Source organism: Condylura cristata, unplaced genomic scaffold (genome assembly GCF_000260355.1).
Source record: "Condylura cristata isolate star-nosed mole 26May11 unplaced genomic scaffold, ConCri1.0 scaffold00042, whole genome shotgun sequence".
NCBI lineage: Eukaryota > Metazoa > Chordata > Mammalia > Eulipotyphla > Talpidae > Condylura > Condylura cristata.
The window spans coordinates 721,633-742,827 of record NW_004567143.1 but is presented as its reverse complement, the minus strand read 5'-3'; the positions used below and the strand labels follow the sequence as shown (position 1 = coordinate 742,827).

Here is a 21,195-nt window from a genome sequence, read left to right as displayed (position 1 = left end):
CTGCCCCACCCTTATGAATTATACTTCTCTAGAGATTGACCCACCCTCCATAAATATCTTCTATCACTATTCTCTACATATCACCCAAGGTATGGATTATAATTTACTAGTAAAAGTTTACAACTGGGATTTAATATCTGAATACCTCTTTAATTCAGAAAATGCTGAGTAATATAATAATTTAAATATGGCATTTCTTTGCGATGTTGTTAAATGTGTTGAAGATTTGGGCTATATTATATTTGAAAGAGAAAATGGCCACAAAAAGTGAACGACCATCTTACACCTGCTTTGACATGATGCTATCTATGCAGGAGCTTCATGACACTGCTTGGTGACATAATCCTTAGTCGGAAAGTATGACAGTCACTGATCAGGACCCTTGAAGGCAAATGCAGTGACACTTTCAGTATTTTCCAAGTACGAGGTAAGGTAGGCAATATCATAGTTACAATGTCACACAAAAGCTGGAGAGACAGCCCTAGATTGTATAAATAGGATTGCATCTATATAAATGTGTGTTAGTAACAAAGTTCTTCTACAGCTACAGACTCTACATTATAAAGCCAAAGGGACTGTTTTCACTGTTTTAGATAAATGGCTGGACAATTTAATCTTTCCGTTACATTCATTCTACTTAAATATTTGAAAAATAATTGTGACAGCAATTAAAACTCGTAAGTAATGCAGCACAAATAGTAAAGACGACTAGTGAAGACGACGTCAAGAGTAAAACTCCCCCTCCTGACAGACAGAATCCCTGCAGTAACAGTGGCCCAGGAATGGAGGTGCCTCACTAAGGGCCACTCTCCCCGGGGCTGGACTTGGGTGGGGCTACTCTCTCTCTGGCCCTGGGCAGCAGGACCGGCACTCACACTGCCTGTGTTGTAGGACAATTTCATAAATATCAGTAATCTCTGAATCTAATAATTATTAAGATCTGGTGCCAGCCTAGGGAAGTTTCAAGAACTGTGTAACAATTTTACCTCTTATACTGCCTCCATAACGAGAACTTCCCTGTTACAGTTAAAAGAATTTTCCTGGCCCTCCCTGGTGACACAGCGGGTTAAAGCACAGCACTGAGAAACTGAAGCCACTTCCCCATGAGTTCGATCCCTGCCTGCCCCGGAGGTGACCACATGGCGCGGCAGACCTCTCCTGACTCGCCCGCTGCTCCCCTCAGCAGTGTACTTCGTCTATCTGACTGTTCTGCTCCCCACTCTGTCTCTGGTGAAGCTTTTCACCGCCCCTGAGCCTCTGGCCTGTACCCCAGTTCTGTATGTACAAATAAATAAATCTTTAAAAAAAAAAGAATTTTCCTTTCTACTATGAGGCTACTCATATATATTTGTGTATATTTGATGTGAGTGAAATACTCTAAAGTTCTTTGATTCCTGTGGCCATTTCAGAGCCCATGCAGAGGAACAGTTTGCTATGAGGCTTCTCACCCTTCAGATTCCTTCTCAGGCAGTACACTGGAATCATTTGAATGACCAACCCTCATCCACACTGGGAGGTGATGATGAGAAAACTGCCAAAATATTAGATACACTAATTAGATACAAAATATCCCCCAACACCACAACACACACACACACACACACAAACACACACACACACAACACACATGCACTTCCAGGAACAGAAGTTTCCAGAGCTGGGGTACAGATGAAATCTGGGGATTTAACCATTTATCTGTACACAGTCTTTTTAGGGGAGATCAACATGTGTCACCAGGAATGATTCCCTCTAGAAAGGCATGTTGGTTTCGGCAGCCTCTAGAATGAAAATTTTTTCATGTGCAGATAAATGGATTCTATGTTAGGCGATGGTATTTCTAAATCACAGACAGTGGAGTAAAACATTACCTCTATAAAAAAAATTACAGTAAAACAAGATGTCAGCACTGGACCCTCCTCAGGAATCTCTTTTCACCAAGAAGAGACTCTTCAGAGACAAAGGATGTATTCTAAGACCTTGTGGCAGGCTTCTTAGGAGAAATCTCTTTTGAGGAACATTTGCTATAATTAACAATGGTTTTCAACATATCATGAAGCTCTGAATTATGCCTCTAGGAATAAAGATTTATTGTGAATCAACACAAAAAAAAAACCCTACAATTCCCAGAAGGAAAATTTGACATGATTCTTTCTACCTTCTTCTCTCCAAAAGAGGGAAAAAATATCCTTTCCTTTTCTCTCTGGAGGAAAGTAAAGATTCCCTATACTTTTCCCTTGAGGAATGTTCTAGGCACAGTCAAACCACACATAGACATCACACTGTGTCCACACAGACTTTCAGTGGTCTCAAGGGTTATGTAGCCTAGAGACATGTCACAAATTGGAGTGTTCAAATGTTTAAAATTATCCCTATTCTAAATTCTGCTGTTCTATGAACCCCTGAGATATTATGTGAGGTTGTGACTTGTAGAAGTTTAGAGAAGGTTCCCAAGGAACAGCTAGAGCAAACCTGGAAGAGAAACAGTCCCTCAAACCAAGGTGATGCATCATGGAAGCAGAGCTGATAGACACAAATGGCCAGGACTCCAATACCCATAAATAGCTATACAGGAGCCTTTAAAATGCTTTAGAAAATATCTCACTGCTTGGTGTGGACTATATATTTTAAATAATCATTATAATTTCTATGACATACAAAACAGAGTTCAAGTACATGAATTTAATATTTCTTTACCTGTGATAATGGACCTCTTAAGAACTTTTGTAAGTGCCTAGCAGGTCAATAATTTTCTTTAAATCTAAAATACTGAATTTTAATCATATTTACCCTGCCATTAGGATGACTGGGGATTCCCTGAGTGTACAGCTATGGGGTATTTTAACAGATTAGATGAACATGTAAAAGCAAAAACCTATTTTCCAATACACATTCAAGATTTTTTTAATAAAAATATAAAACAGGGCTCACTTTATTTTTTGGTCTTAGAGACAACAGCTATTTTAAAAGCTTTAATACATTTATTGTCAACAATGAGGTGTTTAATTTAAATGGATCAGGAAATGTTTCAAGTGCCATTTTAATTTTCCCTCTTTCATGTTTATTTAGGTATCATTGACACATAATAATGTTTATATATTTGATGAGCACAATGGAATGATTTCACACCTGTTTACACTATGAATCATTGCTGTAAAGTGACACAGCTACCATTTCACAGTTTCATTCCATTTGTACTGACAGTATGTTGAGAGTTTAAAAAATCCCACAGGGAACTTGCTGGTGCCTTAAAGCACAGCACCGAGAGTATATCCATAGCTACTTCAGCACGAGTTCAACCCCCAGCCTGGGAGGTGACTCACATAGCACAGCAGACTCCTCCTGTCTCACCCACTGCTCCCCACTCTGTCTCTGGTGAATCCTCTCACAGCCCCTGCACCTCTGACCTGTACCCCTGTTCTGTATGCATCAATAAATAAATCTTATTTTAAAATCCTATTTGGTTTCTAACACTGCCTGTGACTTGGAGGTTCAGGCTTGTCCTTCTTCATGTTTCTACACCATATCCATCATCTCAAACACCTACAACCTTCCATGACCTTCCATCATAATCTATTACTGCCCCACTTTTTTGAATCCTCCAATATTTTGGCCTCTTTTTCACCTAGGACATCTGTACTGTGTGCTATGGTCTCTCTGTGCACCTGTGTGTGTGAATATTTGGATAAGGGACTCCTGCATGACTGCCTTGAGTCACTGACTCACATGGAAAGGTGACTGAGATGCCACCATCGACTGATCGTGCGGCCAGGGTTCAAGACAGTCTGGGAGTAGCTCAAAAATTATATCAGGCACTACACAGGAGGTCCTCCTTGACCATGTGACCGACATGTCCTCCCTATTCTCCATAAATGGATACCCTTTGATCCCTGTGAAGTCCTGTCTCCATAAGATGAATACCCTTTTTTTTTTCCTGAGCCCTGCTTCTCCTGCCATTGTCCATAATCAATCATACTTGTTCACTATTAGTAAATAAATAGCAAAAGAGTTCTTCACTCAGGAGCAGTGTCTTGCCTTAAAAACCTGCTCCAGGACTCACCTCTCTGCTATCCCTGGGGACATGCTGGCATGTCCTTAACCACCAAAGTTGGCATCCAAACAGGGACATTCCAGAAAAGGGACTCTAGACTAAAGGAGCTGACTACAACTTTATGGAGTTATTACCTGTATTTTTTTACTGCCCATTTCCACAATATTCCTGTAAAAGTAGCAATCCCTACCCCACTATTCAGGATTTCCTCAGATACAGTTTTACATGTGAATGAAGACCAAAAGAAACAAATACTCACTTTGCATTAAATCTGTTATTTTTCCCACAATTCCAATTTGTGCCCCAGCATTATTTCAGTTTCCTAGGGGATTAACATCTAGGATGATGTAAAGACTACACCAACCATTCCAGGGAGATGTCTTTGCACATACAGTTGTTAAAACTAATGAATACTTTTTATTTTCAACACTATGACTCTGAGGTACAAAATATTGCATCTGGATGACCTAACCACAAGACCAATACAAGTTCTACAGAGCTACAAATTTGAAGATAATAGGATACCATTAGAGATGATGAATATAGGTCTTGAGATTCTTTTATGATTATAAGATAACTTGCATGTAAACTTTCTGGAAAATATTTTATAACTATGAAAATATAAGATTCAATAAGTGTAATTTCTCAAGGTTAAATATGCAAAAGTGTCCTTCAAAATGCAAATATTATCTTTTCCAGTTCCATCCATGTTGCCACAAATGGCATGAGTTTACCTTTTTGGTTGCTGAATAATATTCCATATTGTATATTTACCACATCTTCTTGATACAGTCATCTGTTTTGGGCATTTGGATTAATTCCATATCTTCCCTATTGTAAATAGGGAAGCAATAAGCATAGGGGTTGCATGTGTCCTTTTGAATTATTGTTTTTGTGTCCTTTGGGTAGATACCTAGAAGTAGAATTGCTGTATCATATGTATCCATCTTTAGCAGTTTGAGAAATCTACAACTTTCCATAGTGGTTGCATCATCAGTCAGTAAAGATAAACGCATGCCATCTGCAGCAACATGGGATAGAAGTGGAAAAAAAGCATACTTAGTGAAATAAGCAAGAAAAAAAAAGAAAAAAAATGACATTTCACTCATAGCAGGAGTGTAAGGGATCAGGAAAATATATATAGTAATATATAGTTATATATATAACATATAGCTATATATATATAGTAATTGTGATAAATACATACATTCATATATATATGTATGTATATATAGTAATTGCAATAAAGTAAAAAAGAATGTCAACTAACAACTATAAAACAGAGACATTGTACAGGGGGAAGAGAGGGGAACAAGATCAAAACTGGGGTGGGAAAATCACGCGGGACTGTGGTGATGGCACAGGGGTGAAGCGGTGGTGGGGAGTCCTCGGGAATTACAACTGAGATGGAAAAATGTGCAAAATGAAAAACAATGTAAAAGATGTATTTATAAAACAAATTTTAAAAAGAGAGAAAAGCCAAAAATACAAATATGGTCTCGGGGTTCAGAGTCCCCATCTCACTGTGTGAGCCTAAAGGGGCTCAGAGGACAGGACACTGAAGGCCTCGCTCTAGGGGGCTCCTGTGTGTCCAGAGAGAACAGAAAGGAAGGTGACAGCCTGCTGTTCCTCTCTACACACCATCAAAACACTTCAATGTTTTAAATATTTTCCTTTAATATTTTAAATCTTTTAAATAAGCAAAAATTTCCCTTTAATATTAGGGAAACTGACATGCGAATCCTGTCACATATTTAATCACATGTGCTGATGACTCCAGGGAATACACACCAGAACATCCCCACATAGTCATTCATAACCAATGCTATCTTCTCAGTTTCCTGTCCACAAGAGGGTCTTTTCTACCATCCTTAAGAATGTGTGTGTGTGTGTGTGTGTGTGTGTGTGTGTGAAGACACCTGTCAGCCATGAACTAAATGAGTAAGAATCAGTAACACGAACAGTGAAGCACTTACAGCTCATTATGAAGATCTATGTAATCCCCAGGGCAAAATAAAACATCAGCTGGGGTTAATACCAAAGATCCAGTCTTGAATTGAGATCCTCCTTTGAGTGGCTATACAGATCCCGTGATGGATGGATGTCTCTACAGCGATCACTGAAGTTTTTGGTGAAACAACGCGCACAGGAGTATATGCTAATGCCTGATAATAAATTCTAAATATGAAGATATACACATCTATATAGACGATATGGGTTGATATCACGTTGGCATTTCAGTGTCCAAAAGACTTCAAATGTCTCCTGTCATGACCTGGCAGAGCTAGCAACAAAGCACACCTGAATTACAACCTCCTAAACCTACCCCACTTTTTAAAATTTAAGTTTCTCTACAGGCCCACGCTCGTAAATGTCTCCTATATCCAGTTTCTATCTTTTGTCCAAGGTGCGAATTACAATTTACTAGTAAAATAGTTTACAATTAGATCTCACTCGTTGAATATATCTTTCTTTCAGAGCATGCTGAGTAAAACAGTAATTTAAATATGCTGTTAATTTGGGATATTGCTACATGTGTTCGAAGATTGGGGTCATGGTATATCTGAGAGAGAATGACAACAAAAATTAACTAAAGTCTTACACCTGCTTTGAAGTGATGCTAAGAGGGGATTTCAGGAAAACTGCTTTGGTGATAAATTCCTTAGTGGGAAAATAAAACAATAATCATTCAGGCACTTTGAAGGCAAAAGCAATGAGCTTTTCAATATTTTCCAAAATAGTAGTTTAAGGGAGGCATCCACCGAGTAAAGCAGCCCTCAGTAAAAGTCGGGCAAAATGGAGAGACAGCCCTGGGTTGTATAAATATGATTGCATCTATATAAATGTGCATTAAGTTACTAACAAAATCTGCCGATAACTACAGACTCTCCACTATAAAACAAAAGGAAATGTTGTTATTGCTTTAGATTAATATGTGAACAAACTGCGATCTTTTCCATGACTATCACATTTATTATACTGAAATGTTTTCATAAATAATGGTAAAAATAGATTAAAACTCATAAGTAATGCAGCACAAATATGAAGATAATGTTTACAGAGTCCGAGTGAACTCCCTTCCCGACAGAATCCCTGTAGTAACAGGGACTCAGAAATAGGAGGTGCCGGGTAGTGAGCGCCCCTCTTCCGGCGGCTGTTTTCTCTCTCTCTGGCTCTGGGCAGCAGGATCGGCGCTCACATTGCCCTGTGTTGTTTAAGACAGTTTCACAAATATCAGTAATTTCTGAGTCTAATAATTAGTAATTTCTGGTGACAGCCTCGGGAAGTTTCAAAAAGAAATAAATATGTGAAAACTGTATCTTTTAGTCTGTTTCCACAAGGAGAAACTTCCCTGTTATAGTTAACAGAATTTTCCTTCTACTACAGGGTGACTCTAGTAATAGCTAATCTGGTTAAGAACTATCAGATTCTTTGATTCATTTGGCCATTTCAGAGCCTTTTCCAGAGGAACTGCTTCTATGAGACTTCTCATCCTTCCAGATTTCTTCTCAAGAAGCAGTGCATTGGAATCATTTGAATGGCCAACGCTCAGCCACACTGGGAGGTGATGGTGAGAAAACAGCCAAGATATCAGAAACACCCACCACCACCCACGCACACTCCCCTCATGGGGCAGAAGTTTACAGAGCAGGATTAGGGGTGAGATCGGGGTATTTATTCCATTTATCTATAACAGTCTAGTCAGGGGAATCTAGTACTTGTGACCAGGAACATGATTCCCTTTACAAAGGCATGTTGGTTTCTCCAGCCTTCCTGTTTGCTTCAACTACCTAGACTGAAAATCATCTCATGTGCAAGTCAATTTTACAATAGGAGATGGCACCTTTACATCATATACAGTGGAGTATATGATGTATAAATGAAATACAATAGCACAAGATGTTAGCACTGAATACTCCTCAGAAAACTATCAGAGGTGAAGGTGGCAGGCATCTGAGAAGAGATCTCAGTTGAGGCGTGTTTTCTACAGTTAATGATGGTTTCACAGCATATATCGACTACACATTCCAGAAAACTAGCCTGAGGAGAAACTACTTTGATTTACTTTTCTACTGGTTTTGACTACCCAAAGACAACCTTGAAGCCCAGCCATTGAATGCCATGGAGTGCTTGCCAATGTGTGTTTTCTTGTATATATGTTATGGCTTCAGGTCTTCCCTCAAATCTTTATTCAATTGTTAGTATGCTGTATAGTATGACATAGTGGTCAAGGTCCATTCTGTGGGAAATGAAACTGTCCAGTACCCCAACATCCTTTGATAAGAGCACTTTGCTTTCCCCCTGGAATGCTCTTTGATCTTGAGTTGCATTACACAACCAAGCACATATGGGAGCACTACCCACTGCATGAATTCCACCCCCCTTCATCATGTCCTCTGTTTCTGCACTGCTCTGTAGAAGGCAGCCTTCATTTGAGCATTCCTCAGACTGTAGACAAGGGGGTTCAGCAGTGGGTTGAAGAGCACATAAAACAGGGTCAGGACTTTCTTCTGCTCATCTCTTTGACCATTGTCAGGGACCAGGTAAATCATCATGGCGATGCCAAAGTAGAACCCAACCACACAGAAGTGGGAGGAGCAGGTGGAGAAGGCCTTGCTGCGGCCCTCATTTGTCCTGATCCTCAGGATGGTCAAGAGGATGCGCGTGTAGGAGACCAGCACCAAGGACAGGGGCCCCACTAAGATAAATGAACCAGAAAAAAGAATATAAAGTTTGTTGATCCAAGTGTCCCCACAGGCCTCTTTGAGGACAGCCACAAGTTCACAGAAGATGAAATTCACCACCTGGGACTCACAGTAAGGCAATCTCAGAAAGAGAAGTAGATGTCCTAAGGCAAGAGAAAACCCACAAACCCAGGAAGTGATGGCCAGCACCGTGCACAGTCTCCAGCTCATGATGACCGTGTAGTGGAGAGGATGGCAGATGGCCACGTACCTGTCATAGGACATCACCATCAAAATCATGTACTCAGTACAACCAAAAGCCACATACAATAACAACTGTGCAGCACAAGAAGCATAGGAGATGGTTTTTTTGTGTTTCACTAGGTTTTCTAGCAATTTGGGCAGAGTGCTCGAAGCATAGGATATGTCAATGACGGCCAGATGCGAAAGGAAGAAGTACATGGGGGTGTGCAGCCTGACGTCCAGCCAGATGAGCCCCAAGATCATGCCGTTGGCCAGCAGGTTGGAGACATACAGCAGGGAGAAGACAGCGCAGAGAAGCACTTCCATGTCTGCGCTGAGGGGGAACCCCACCAGGATGAACTCTGGGGTCCAGGACTGGTTGTGCCCCATCCTGAATGGTAGCGGTTCTGGTCTCAAAAGTGATAGAAAATTGATAGAGCTGGAGGTCAATGAAAACTGGAATTATTTATCTTGAATGAGCTCAGAGGAAAGATATTGAATATCTAGACTTGACTGGGTATTTTCCCAGTTTGGGCTTTTTGGTGATAATCCCACTTTATGATGCAGTAACTAGACTTTCAGATGACAATAACTATAAACAACTACACTCAGTGCATGGCAGTATTTTCTATATTCATGTATTCTTTGTCATTTCTTCTCCCATGAGTGTATGAGTATATATACATGAGTACATATCCATGAGTGTAGATACAAATATCTTATATTTTATTAAACCAGATAGTTGCTGAAATAATTCCAATTTATCCCTTTGGTTTTTTTGAGAGAAATTCTATTATCTGTTCTCTGATTATCCAGCATGTAATGTAAACATAATTCACTATGGTAATGATATTAGTTTGTTACCCTAAGCTCCAAGCAATAATCTCTTGTCACATTTTATTTTCTAATATCAGACAACTAACCCTGAACCAGGATAATTCTGAATGTTACAGTCTTTGTTTTATACACTATCTCCTATCTTATGTCTTCCACTGATGATCCCTGTTGTTGCCAATAAAATAAACTTGATTTTAATTCACTTCATTGACACAAAGACAATGCTAATTTGTCCCACTTTTCTCAAAGTTAATATGGATTAGTAAACTGATGAGGTTCTTTGGAGAGACAGATCTCATTTTTAAGAAAAATGTATATTTATAACTCTAGACCTGTATGATTTAGCTTCTTAAATATAATATTGTTTTCTTCATATTTGCCTGGGATTCTTTTAAATTTATACATTACCATTTTACTCACCTTATTCATCTAGTGGACAAGGTGGTACGTAACTGATTGAGATTTATGGCATTAAGTTTTCAAAAATATCTTGGAAAATATGAAATTAAACAAAAGCCTATAGAGATATTGTATTACACAATATGTTGTGTGTATAAAATTATTTCCATATGACTGATTGTGGCAATTTTCAATAACTTGGATATGTAGTGATCATTCTATGTTGTACTTATATTTTCATATACACAATTAGTAAAATTTTATAAATAGTATTGTTTTAGTTATTTCATTTTAGATTCATGCATCTATTTTTCATAGCAATATATTTTCCTGACATATATTTCAATTGATGTATATTAGTGTTTGCATACTAACTTTTCATGGAGTTATGATATTACTTTCCACAAGGTTGTATGTCATATAATGGGAAAGTGACTAAATATAATGCATTTATTTTTTGTAAATTTTATTATTAAGGTAAATTCACAAATGGTATATCTTAGTCAATTCTATGTATTATTTATCTATATTCCCTCCTCCTTCATCACCAACCTCCAGCACCATCATCATGTTCAACCACGGCATCTTCTCACTTTATAAAAACAAACAAGCAAAATTCTAGGTACTTTGTAACGGTCATGAATCACCGTGGGGAGCATCCATAGTTTACCCATCAAAGCTGTATACCATCAAGCTCATCTTCCTATGGAGTTGCCCCCTTTAGCATCTCAGTTCTATTATTCTGATTGCAGATTTTAACATTATTTAGTCAAATTTGATATAAAATGTACCATTTTCAGTTCATTGGTACCACTGCTTCATATAAAATATCAAGAAAAATTAAGAATACTTAATGAAAAGTGACTTCACAAAGCTTGAGTATAAACCAATTATAATGTAAGTAGTTTCTCATTTACACATCAAATCCCAGTGTGCTTTCAAGCTTGAGTTATCTACCCTCCAGCCCAAAGGAGCTGACTATGAATTTGTGGAATGTTTACCTGTATTTTTTACTTTCAAGATGCAGATGATTCCATATAGAAGAGGCTACCCCACTTTATGGCTCAGGATTTCCTTACACAGAGACACCTTTTCACATATGAATGAAGACCAAAAGATACAAATACTAGCTTGGCATCAAATCTATTAATTTTCCTGCAATTCCAGTTTGTACCCCAGAGTTATTTCTGTGTTCAGGGTGATTAATAGAGAAGATGATATAAGGACTACCCCACCACTCAGGAGGGACATCTTAGCACATACAGTTGTGACAACCAAAGGATATGATGTATTTTCAACATCACAGCTTGGAAGTAAAAAATGTTGCAAATCGATATGACTTTCATCCGTAAGACTAACAAGTTTTGCAGAGCTACAAGTTCCGTGATAATAGATCAGTCCCTTAAAGAGATGATGAATATAGATTAATTCACAGGTATTGAGAGTCTTTCATACTCATAAAGGTCATTTGCAAATTTATTCTGGGAATTATTGTAAAATCTTGTGAAAATATCAGATTCAGTAAATGTAATTCCTCAAGGTTAAAAATGCATAAGGGGCCCTCCCTGGTGGCGCAGCGGGTTAAAGCACAGCAGTGAGAATCTGAAGCCGCTTCCGCATGAGTTCGACCCCCGCCTGCCCCGGAGGTGACCACATGGCGCAGCAGACCTCTCCTGACCCGTCCGCTGCTCCCCTCAGCAGTGTACTTCGTCGTCGATCTGCCTGTTCTGCTCCCCACTCTGTCTCTGGTGAGTCCTCTCACCCTCCGCATCTGTGGCCTGTACCCCAGTTCTATATGAATGAATAAATTTTTTTTTTAAAATGCATAAGGGTCCTTTAAAATTTGAGTGTGGTCACGTTATGGAGAGTCACTGTCTCACCGCGTGAGCCTGAAGGGGGCTCAGACGCAGGACACCAAGGGCCCCTCCCTGGGGGGCTTCTCTATGCACACAGACACCACAGAAAGGAAGACAGTCTCCCTGTTCCTTTCTAAACACCATCAAAAGACTTCAATATTCTTAATATTTTCCTTTAGCATTTTAGATTTTAAAATTCATTGGGTTTCCCTTTAATATTAGGAAAACTGTCATATAAAAAGCCTTCATGTGTTTAACCCTAGACCTGATGAGCCTGGGGGTGATACACACCAGGACATCCTCACAGAATCACTCATAACCATCTGCCTCAGCTCACAGTTTCCTGTCACCAGGAGGGTCTTTTTCTAGATTCTCTAGAATAGATAAACACAAGGAGGCCTGTCAGGCATAAGTTAAATGACTAAGTACAGACAACAAAAAGAGTAAAGGACTTACAGCTCACTTTAAAGATCCATGTAATTCCCCAGGGTAAAATAAAAAATGGGCTGGGGTTTGATACCAAAGATCCTTTCTTAGAACTGAGATGATCCCTTTAAGTGGTTATACAATTCGCGACTGAATGTTGTGTCTCTATGACAGTAGATGAAGTGGAGGTGAAAGGGCATTAGCACACACATTCAACAAGTGTGTACTAATGCATGAGTAGTAAATTCCTAGTATAAATCTTAATCTAAACACAGATATACATACATATGTACAGAGAGTTATAGGTAGATGTCACATTAGCATTTCAGTATCCCCCAGACTTTCAACTACCTCCTATCATCATCCAGCAGGGAAACAACACAGCACACCTGAGTCACAAGCGCCTAAACTTATTCCACGTTGATGAACTGAAGCTTCTCTACAGACTCACGCTCCATAATCAGCTTCTATCATTAGTTTCTATCTATTGTCCAAAGTGCAAATTATAACTTACTGGGAAAATAGTTCACAATTAGAATTTAATCACTGAACACCTCTTTCTTTCAGAAAATGCTGAGTAATAACGCAATTTAAATGTGATATATCTGGGGATATTGCTGAATATGCTTGAAGATCTGGGTGATATTATATGTGCTTATACTTGCTTTGAAGTGATGGTTATGAGGGAGTTTAAGGGAAATTACTTTGGTGATAAATTCCTTAGTAATAAAATAAAAATAACTGAACAAAGACCCCTGAAGGCATAGGCAATGACACTTGAAGATTTTCAAAACATTTGCATGAGGAAGGCACCGGTTAGAGGCAATGGCTGCTTAATGTCAGGAAAAAAATCATTTTTTCCACGGTCCTAAATTCTATAAATATCAGTGCATTTTGAAGGTTTATATAAATGTGCATTAAGCTGGTAACATTAAAATTTTCTACAACTCTATAATCTATATTATAGAGGCTATATTATAGATACAATTATAACTGTATTTCAATTGCAACTATATTATAGTTGCAATTTTTCTAAATTAGTTCATAGTCCAAACATACTCTGCAATCTTTTCCACTAACATCACAATCATTTTAAATATTTTCAAAAATAATCATGAAGACACATTAAAACTCGTAAGTAGTACAACATCAGAAATATTGACAATAATGTCAAGAGTACCTGAGTGAACTTCCCTCCTGACAGAATCCCTGCAGTGATAGAGGCTCAGAAATGGAGGGGGGTGGTGGGGAAGTGAGTCCCACTCTCAACCGGGGCTGGGCCTGGGCAGGGAGCTGCTCTCTCTCCAGCTCTGGGCAGTGGGATCAGGGATCAGCACTCACACTGACCTGTGTTGTAGGACAATTTCAAAAATATCAATAATTTCTGAGTGTAATGACTAGTAATTTCTGGTGACAACCTCAGGAAGTTTCAAAAAGAAATAGCTATGTGGCAATCATACCCTGTTAGGTGACTAATTTTCCTTTCAAACTGAAGGTACTCTATTAGCATGAGACTTGTGTTGGGCAATAAATGTACTTTGATTTCTTTGGTCATTTCAAAGCTTTATCCAGAGGAAATGCTTATATATGAGGCTTCTCATCCTCCCAGATCACAATAAATCACAATCATTGAATGACCAACACTCAACCAGATCTGGGGTAAAGGGGAAATCTGGAGAATTATTCTGTTTATCTGTACATGCAGTTGAATCAGGGGGGATCAGTATGTGACACCAGAAATGTGATTCCCTCTACAAAGCCATAACGGTTTTTCAGCTTCACGCTCTACTTCGACTTCCTAGAATGAAAATCATCTCATGTGCAAATAAATTGACTTTACATTAGGAGAGGACACCTCTGAGTCACATACAATGGAATAAAGCAATATTACCTCAATAAGAAAATACAATAAAACAAAATATCAGGTCTTCTTCAGGAATCTCCTTTCCCCAAAATAAGATCCTTCAGAGGCAAAGACTGCGTTCGAAGACACCATAGTGGTCACCTGAGGAGAACTGTCAGTGAGGAGCTTATGTTACAAATGATGGTGGTTTTTCAACATTTCATGAAGCTCTAAATTATACCTCAAGGATAAAATTTGAAATCAACTAAAAATTACAATCCCCAGAAGAAAATTTTGATCTCTTTCCACCTTCTTATTCCTAAACTAGAAGAAAAACATTGCTCTCTCCTCTCTCTGCGGAAAGTAAAGATTCTGCCTGCTTTTCCCCTGAGGAATTTTCTAGGCAAAAGTCAGGTCACATTTTGGCATCATGCTGTGTCTTCACAGATTTTCTGGGCCTCAAGGGTTGTGGGCCTGAGACATCTCAAATTGGAGCGTAAACTTAAATGATTTAAGTTTTATAAATTCTTGTTGCTTCATGGTTCCCATAAGTATATAGGAGAGGCCATAACTTTTAGAATTTTAGAGAAAGTCCCCGTGGAAACTGCTTTGGAAAAAGTGAAAACAGTCCCTCAAGCCACGGTGATCATCATGGGGGCTAGTTGACAAATATAAATGGCAAGGATTGTAATACCCATAAACTACTCATGAGAGCCCAGAAAATGTTTTGGAAAACACTTCAATTGCTTGATATTGAGTACATGATCTAAACTATTTATTGTAATTTTTTGTTCTACAGACTATACTTTAATGAAAGCAATATTTCTTCATCTGAGATAATGGGGCTTTTAAGATCTTTTAACAGTTACTATGACGCCACTATTTTCTTTAAAATCTAAAATAGTAACTTTTAATCATACTTATCCCATCATTAAGGTTAGTGGGTTTTCTAGGTGTGTAGCCACTGGGAAGTTTTAACAGATTGAATGCGGGTATAAAAGCAACAACCTATTTTCCAAGATACACACTTGAAGATTTTACAAAAACAGAAAGCATGCCTAGTTTTTTCACTGTTTGGTCTTAGAGAGAAAGCTATTTCAAACAAAGCTGTTACATATATTATCTCTAACGAGATATTTATTTTTAAATGGATCAGTAAATATTTTCAAGTGCCATTTTAATTTCTTCCCTTCCATCTTGATTTAGGTATTAATAGACACAATGTTTGTATATTTGAGGTGCACAATGATTTGATATGTTTACATGTGAAATGATTGTCACAAAGTAGTGTATGTGGGTGTGAAGGGAACACCTGACGTGTAGAATGTTTTATGCACAAATTTCAAGTTTAGAATGTATCATGATGAGCTAACATGACCAGACTGTACATTAGATACCCAATATTGATTCATATTCCTACTAAAAATTCTTACTCTTTCACCAGAATTTCTCATTCTCTCTCCTCTAGTTCTTGACATCTGCTGTTCTATTTGCATGAATTTAACTATAGAATCCCCATGTTTTCTGAAAGTAGAATGTTCCTATATAATTTTACCTGGTTTTATTTTTTGAAGTTGGTATCTGGAAATACAACTACTCTTCATTTTATTCATTTTGAACTTTCCTAATACCCCAAACTAGCCTAATTGGTCAAACCATATGGAAACATTTTAACTTCAGAGAGCAAGGAAACCATCATTTTATATTCCACTTATAAGAGATAATAGCATAATAACAGATAATAGCATAATAAGAGATAATAATATAGAATTACCGCCTGTGTCAGAATATTTCACTTAGCACATGAACCTTCAGGTTCAATCAGACTGTTGCAATTGGAAATATTTCCCTCATAATGGCGAAGCAATAATGTACAATCACATACCACGCCACTGTAGGAATATAAATGTATCCGACATAAAGTGTTTTTTAACCATCACACTGTTGCAGACTGAGGCCCTATGCATACGTTGGCAATTGGAATAATACAGCGATGCACATGGCTGGAATCCATAGGTCAAAGTACTAAATGCCCCAGGATAAACTTCCTTTAGATACAGACACTACAGGTGGAATTGCTGGCTCTTACGGCTGTTCTATATATTTTTTTAAGGAATCTTGATGCTGTTCCTAGTTTTCCATATTGGTTGCACCAATGCACTTTCCCAACTACAGTGTACAAGCTTTCCCTTTTCTCCACGCTTTAGGAAACGCTTGTGTGTTGTCTTGTTGATAACAGCCACCCTAACAGGTGCGAGTGATACTGGGATCTGAGTTTTCCGTGAGTACTGAGATTGGCAGCATGCCATATCCTGTTGTGCATCTGTGTATACTCGTGAAAACATCTTGTCAGGCCCTTTGCCCAGTATTAAATCAAGTAATTGTTTTTATATCCTGGGTGGCAGGAGTTCTTTACATACTCTGGGTGTTAACCTCTTATCAGATGCGATTGGCTAATACTTTCTCCCATTGCATAGACTGGTCTTTACTCTGTTGTTTCCTTTGAGGGGGAACTTTTGAGTTTCATATAGTCTATCTTTGCATATGCTTGCCTGTGCTTTCTGTATCAGATTCAAGTGACTACAGGCAAATGCAATGCTATGCAGGTTTTTCCCTAGGAATTTTATGGTGTCAGGTGTTATATTTAGGTCTTTCATTCATGGTAAGTAAAGGTTTTGTACCTGCCATCTTGTTGATGGTACTTAAATTTTTTGCCCTCCCCATTTTTTGTTTTTAATTAAGATTTATTTATTTATGCACTCAGAGCTGGGGTATAGGCCAGAGGCATGGGAGTTGAGAGGATTCACCAGAGACAGAGTGGGGAACTGGACAGTCAGCTGTATTGATATACACTGCTGAGGGGAACAGCAGGCAGGACAGGAGAGGTCTGCTGTGCCATATGGGTCACCTCCCTGACCAGGGATTGAACTTGTGCCGTGTTGGCTGCAATAGCTTCATATTGCTGCACTTTAAGCCATTGCACCACCAGGGCGGGCCCTTCTTTCACTTTATTAGTGTCAGAAACTTAATATTTTAAAAAATTCTCTTAATTTTTATTGGTTTATAACACTGCAATAGGACTTGGAGTTACAAGTTCATACCTCTTCAGTTGTATGTTACTTCACTATGTCCACCATCAAGGCGCCCTCAATCACCCATCAGAAGTCATTGCCTCCTCACTTTGCTTGGCCACACCAATACTTCTTTGCTAGCCTCAACTCTGTATCAGATTCCTAGGTTTGTTTTGGCTTCATTTTTTCAGTCACTTTAGTTTTTCCTCCATAGTCTACAGATGAGTGAAATAACCTAGTATTTACCTTTCCTTTCTGACTTATTTTACTGAGCATCATGACCCTCCCCCAGTTCCATTGTCTTGTAATTGGACGAAGAGCCAGTTAGACAATTCTCCACAAAGACATACTGGTGACAAACAGCCACATTAAAAAATGCTCAACATCCTTCATCACACTTGAAGTACAATCAAAAGTAAAGTGAAAAGCCACCTAACACCTTTGACAATGGTGTATACTAAAACACACACACACACACAAACAAAACCCAGAAACAACAAGCGTTGACAAGAGCATGACAAAATGAAATCTCTGTATACTGTTGTATATTGATGGTCCAGCTCCTATGTAAGACAGTAGGGAGTTTTCTCAAAGGACTTAAAATAGATCTACCATTAATCCAGCAATACATTTATTTCCCATGGAATATTTCACATGAGTATGCATTCTTCTATATCTCTTATGTTTCAGATCTTACATTAGTGACTTTAATCAATTGTGAGTTTCTTCTGTGGTATGAGACAGTAGTCTAGTTTCAGTCTGTTAAGATAAAACTGTCCAATTTCTCCAACACCTTTTAATGAGGAGACTTTTCTTTCTCCACTGTATGCTCTTAGACATTGAGTTGCATTATACCACCAAGCCCTATGTGAGCACTACCAATTGCATGAATTCCACCCTCCTTCAAAATGTCCTCTGTTTCTGCATTGCTCTGTTGAAGGCAGCCTTCATTTGAGCATTCCTTAGACTGTAGATGAGGGGGTTCAGCAGTGGGTTGAAGACAGCATAAAACAGGGTCAGGACTTTCTTCTGCTCATCCCGGTGGCCATTATCGGGAACCAGATAAATCATCATGGCGATGCCAAAGTAGAACCCAACCACACAGAAGTGGGAGGAGCAGGTGGAGAAGGCCTTGCTGCGGCCCTCCTTTGACTTGATCTTCAGGATGGCCAAGAAGATGCGCATGTAGGAGACCAGCATCAAAGACAGGGGCCCCACTAAGATAAAAGCACCAGAAGAAAGGACGAAAAGTTTGTTGATCCAAGTGTCCCCACAGGCAACTTTGAGGAGAGCTAGGATTTCACAGAAGATGTGGTTCACTTCCTGGAGCCCACAGAAGGGCAATTTCAGAAAGAGAATTAGATTTCCTAGGGCCAGTAAAAAGCCACATATCCAGGAAGTGATGGCCAGCACCGTGCACAGTCTCCAGGTCATGATGACCGTGTAGTGGAGAGGCTGGCAGATGGCCACGTACCTGTCATAGGACATAACCACCAAAATCATGGCCTCTGTACAAGCAAAAGCCAAATACAAAAACAATTGTGCAGCACATGAGACATAGGAGATGGTTTTTTGGTGTTTCACTAGGTTTTTAAATATGTTGGGCAAATTGCCAGTGGCATAGGACATGTCAATGATGGCCAGGTGAGAAAGGAAGAAGTACATGGGGGTGTGCAGCCTGACGTCCAGCCAGATGAGCCCCAAGATCATGCTGTTTGCCAGCAGGTTGGAGACATACAGCAGGGAGAAGACACAGAAGAGGAGAATTTCTCTCTCTGCAGTGAGGTGGAACCCCACCAGGATGAACTCTGGGACCCAGGACTGATTAACTCGCATCCTTATTGATGGTGTGTCCAGAACTGAAATGGGATAGAGAGACCAGAGCTGGAGGTCGATGAAAATAAGAGTTCTTTGTCTTAAAATGAGCTGGGAGGAAGCATACATGCTTATCTCTACTTGACTGAGTATTTTCCCAAGGTTTTTTCACCTTTTTGGTGTTTTTCCCCACATTATATGAAGTAATTAAACTTTCAGAAGAAAACAATATGGAATTATACCTTATGCATGTCACTAAATTATTTATTCATATTTACTTTGTAATATAGTTTCCCATGTGTATGTGTGTTTGTATATATGCATTTTATATACAATATCTATATTTCACTAAACCATGTACTTGCTGAAATGATGCCAATTTACCTCTCTTTTATTTTTAAAGAACTCTTGTATTCACTACTCTAGTTTCAGTATAATTGCCACAAGTCAGGAAACTTAATATAATAACATGATTCACTACTAAGTACATGAAGCTGATCTAAGTTGGAATCTAATATCACATTTTTTTCTAATCTGAGAAATTTACCCAGAATTTATTGTATGAATCATGATCATTTGAATGGTATACAGTATTTGTTTTATGGAAGAGCTCCAACTTTAAATCTTCCATTGATTATCCATGTTATAGTTCATGCTATAAATATTTAACACAATAAATTAAGTGTAAATGTTATTCCTTCACTAAGGAAGGAATAACATTTGTCCCACTGTTGGCAAGGTTAATACTAGTCAGCCAAGGTGTGTTCTCCACAGACCTATATAATATAATCCTTTATCCCCACATTCTTAATACTTCCCTACTTCTAGTTAAAAATCTTGTTCTGCTAACACGGTACTTACCCAATTCAGCATGGAATCAGCTACCTCACTGAATGTTCTAATTCTTTTTAATGGTGAATCATATTTTCAAATAACTCATATTTAACACATTTAATAATTTATTTTGAATCATTATTGTTAGGATGTTTAGCATATAATTTCTTATTCATAGAATTATATATTCATAGAATATATAATTTGGTGTGCAGAGTTAAAGGGATAGTAGATTCATAAAATTCTTTAATCCTAATGCATCATTACTGACATCTTTTGGAGAGAAAACTCTATTTTACAAAATTAACCTTAGCATCAATGCATGTCTTTGATATTATACACTTTTTTTAAGGCAAATAAATATTTTTAATTCTAGATTCTTATTAATTCTCTTATTCAAATATGAAGTTTTCTTTATATTTATATATGAGATTCTTTTACATTTTAAATTCACAAATTATACTTTTACTAATCTTGATGAATATGTAGACAAAGTGGCACATAGTTCATATGATATTTTGACACTAAGTGCTCAGAATTATCTTGGAATACATGAAATTCAACAAAGGCCTATATTACATTATACAATATGTTGTATTTAACAGATTTCCATGACTGATAGTGAAGGTTATCAATCTGTACATATAGGTTTCACTATGTTTATATTTTTGTATATATCATTAAAAATTTTATGAATATTTTTATTTAGAATCACATTGTATTTTTCACATCAAAATATTTTCCTGGTATAAGTTTTAATTTGCATACTTACTTTTTCTTGAGGGGTTCATTACCATGAGGTTGTATGCCATATTATTATAGTGCTAAAGTGATTAAATGTCATGCATTTATTTTTCTGTACTTTTATTGTTAAAATAAGTTCCTAAATGGTGCATGGAATAATAATAATAATGAATTCTATGCATTATTTGTCTACCTATATCCCTCCTTCTCCACCATCATTATCATCATTCTCAGCTTTATCATCTTTCCTCTCTTCATAAGAGTAAACAAGAAAAAAAACCCAGACACACTTTATCTATAATACATCACCTAGCAGGAAGGAGTCCTCAGTTCAGTAATCAAAGCTGGACAACCTCAAATCCACCTTTACGATGGAATCTCTTATGACAGCCTC

The 21,195-nt window shown here is 38.1% G+C and overlaps 2 protein-coding genes across 2 annotated transcripts; both read right to left on the bottom strand.

Annotated features, from left to right (window-relative positions):
- Positions 1-8,436: 8,436 nt before the first annotated feature.
- Positions 8,437-9,366, bottom strand: LOC101627140 (olfactory receptor 2A2-like). The gene has a single exon (XM_004694413.1). It carries the CDS (start codon positions 9,364-9,366, stop codon positions 8,437-8,439), a length of 930 nt encoding a protein of 309 aa, XP_004694470.1.
- An 8,945-nt stretch (positions 9,367-18,311) lies between these two features.
- LOC101626522 (olfactory receptor 2A2-like) lies at positions 18,312-19,244 on the bottom strand. The gene has a single exon (XM_004694338.1). The coding sequence runs from the start codon at positions 19,242-19,244 to the stop codon at positions 18,312-18,314; it is 933 nt and encodes a 310-aa protein (XP_004694395.1).
- Positions 19,245-21,195: the final 1,951 nt, after the last annotated feature.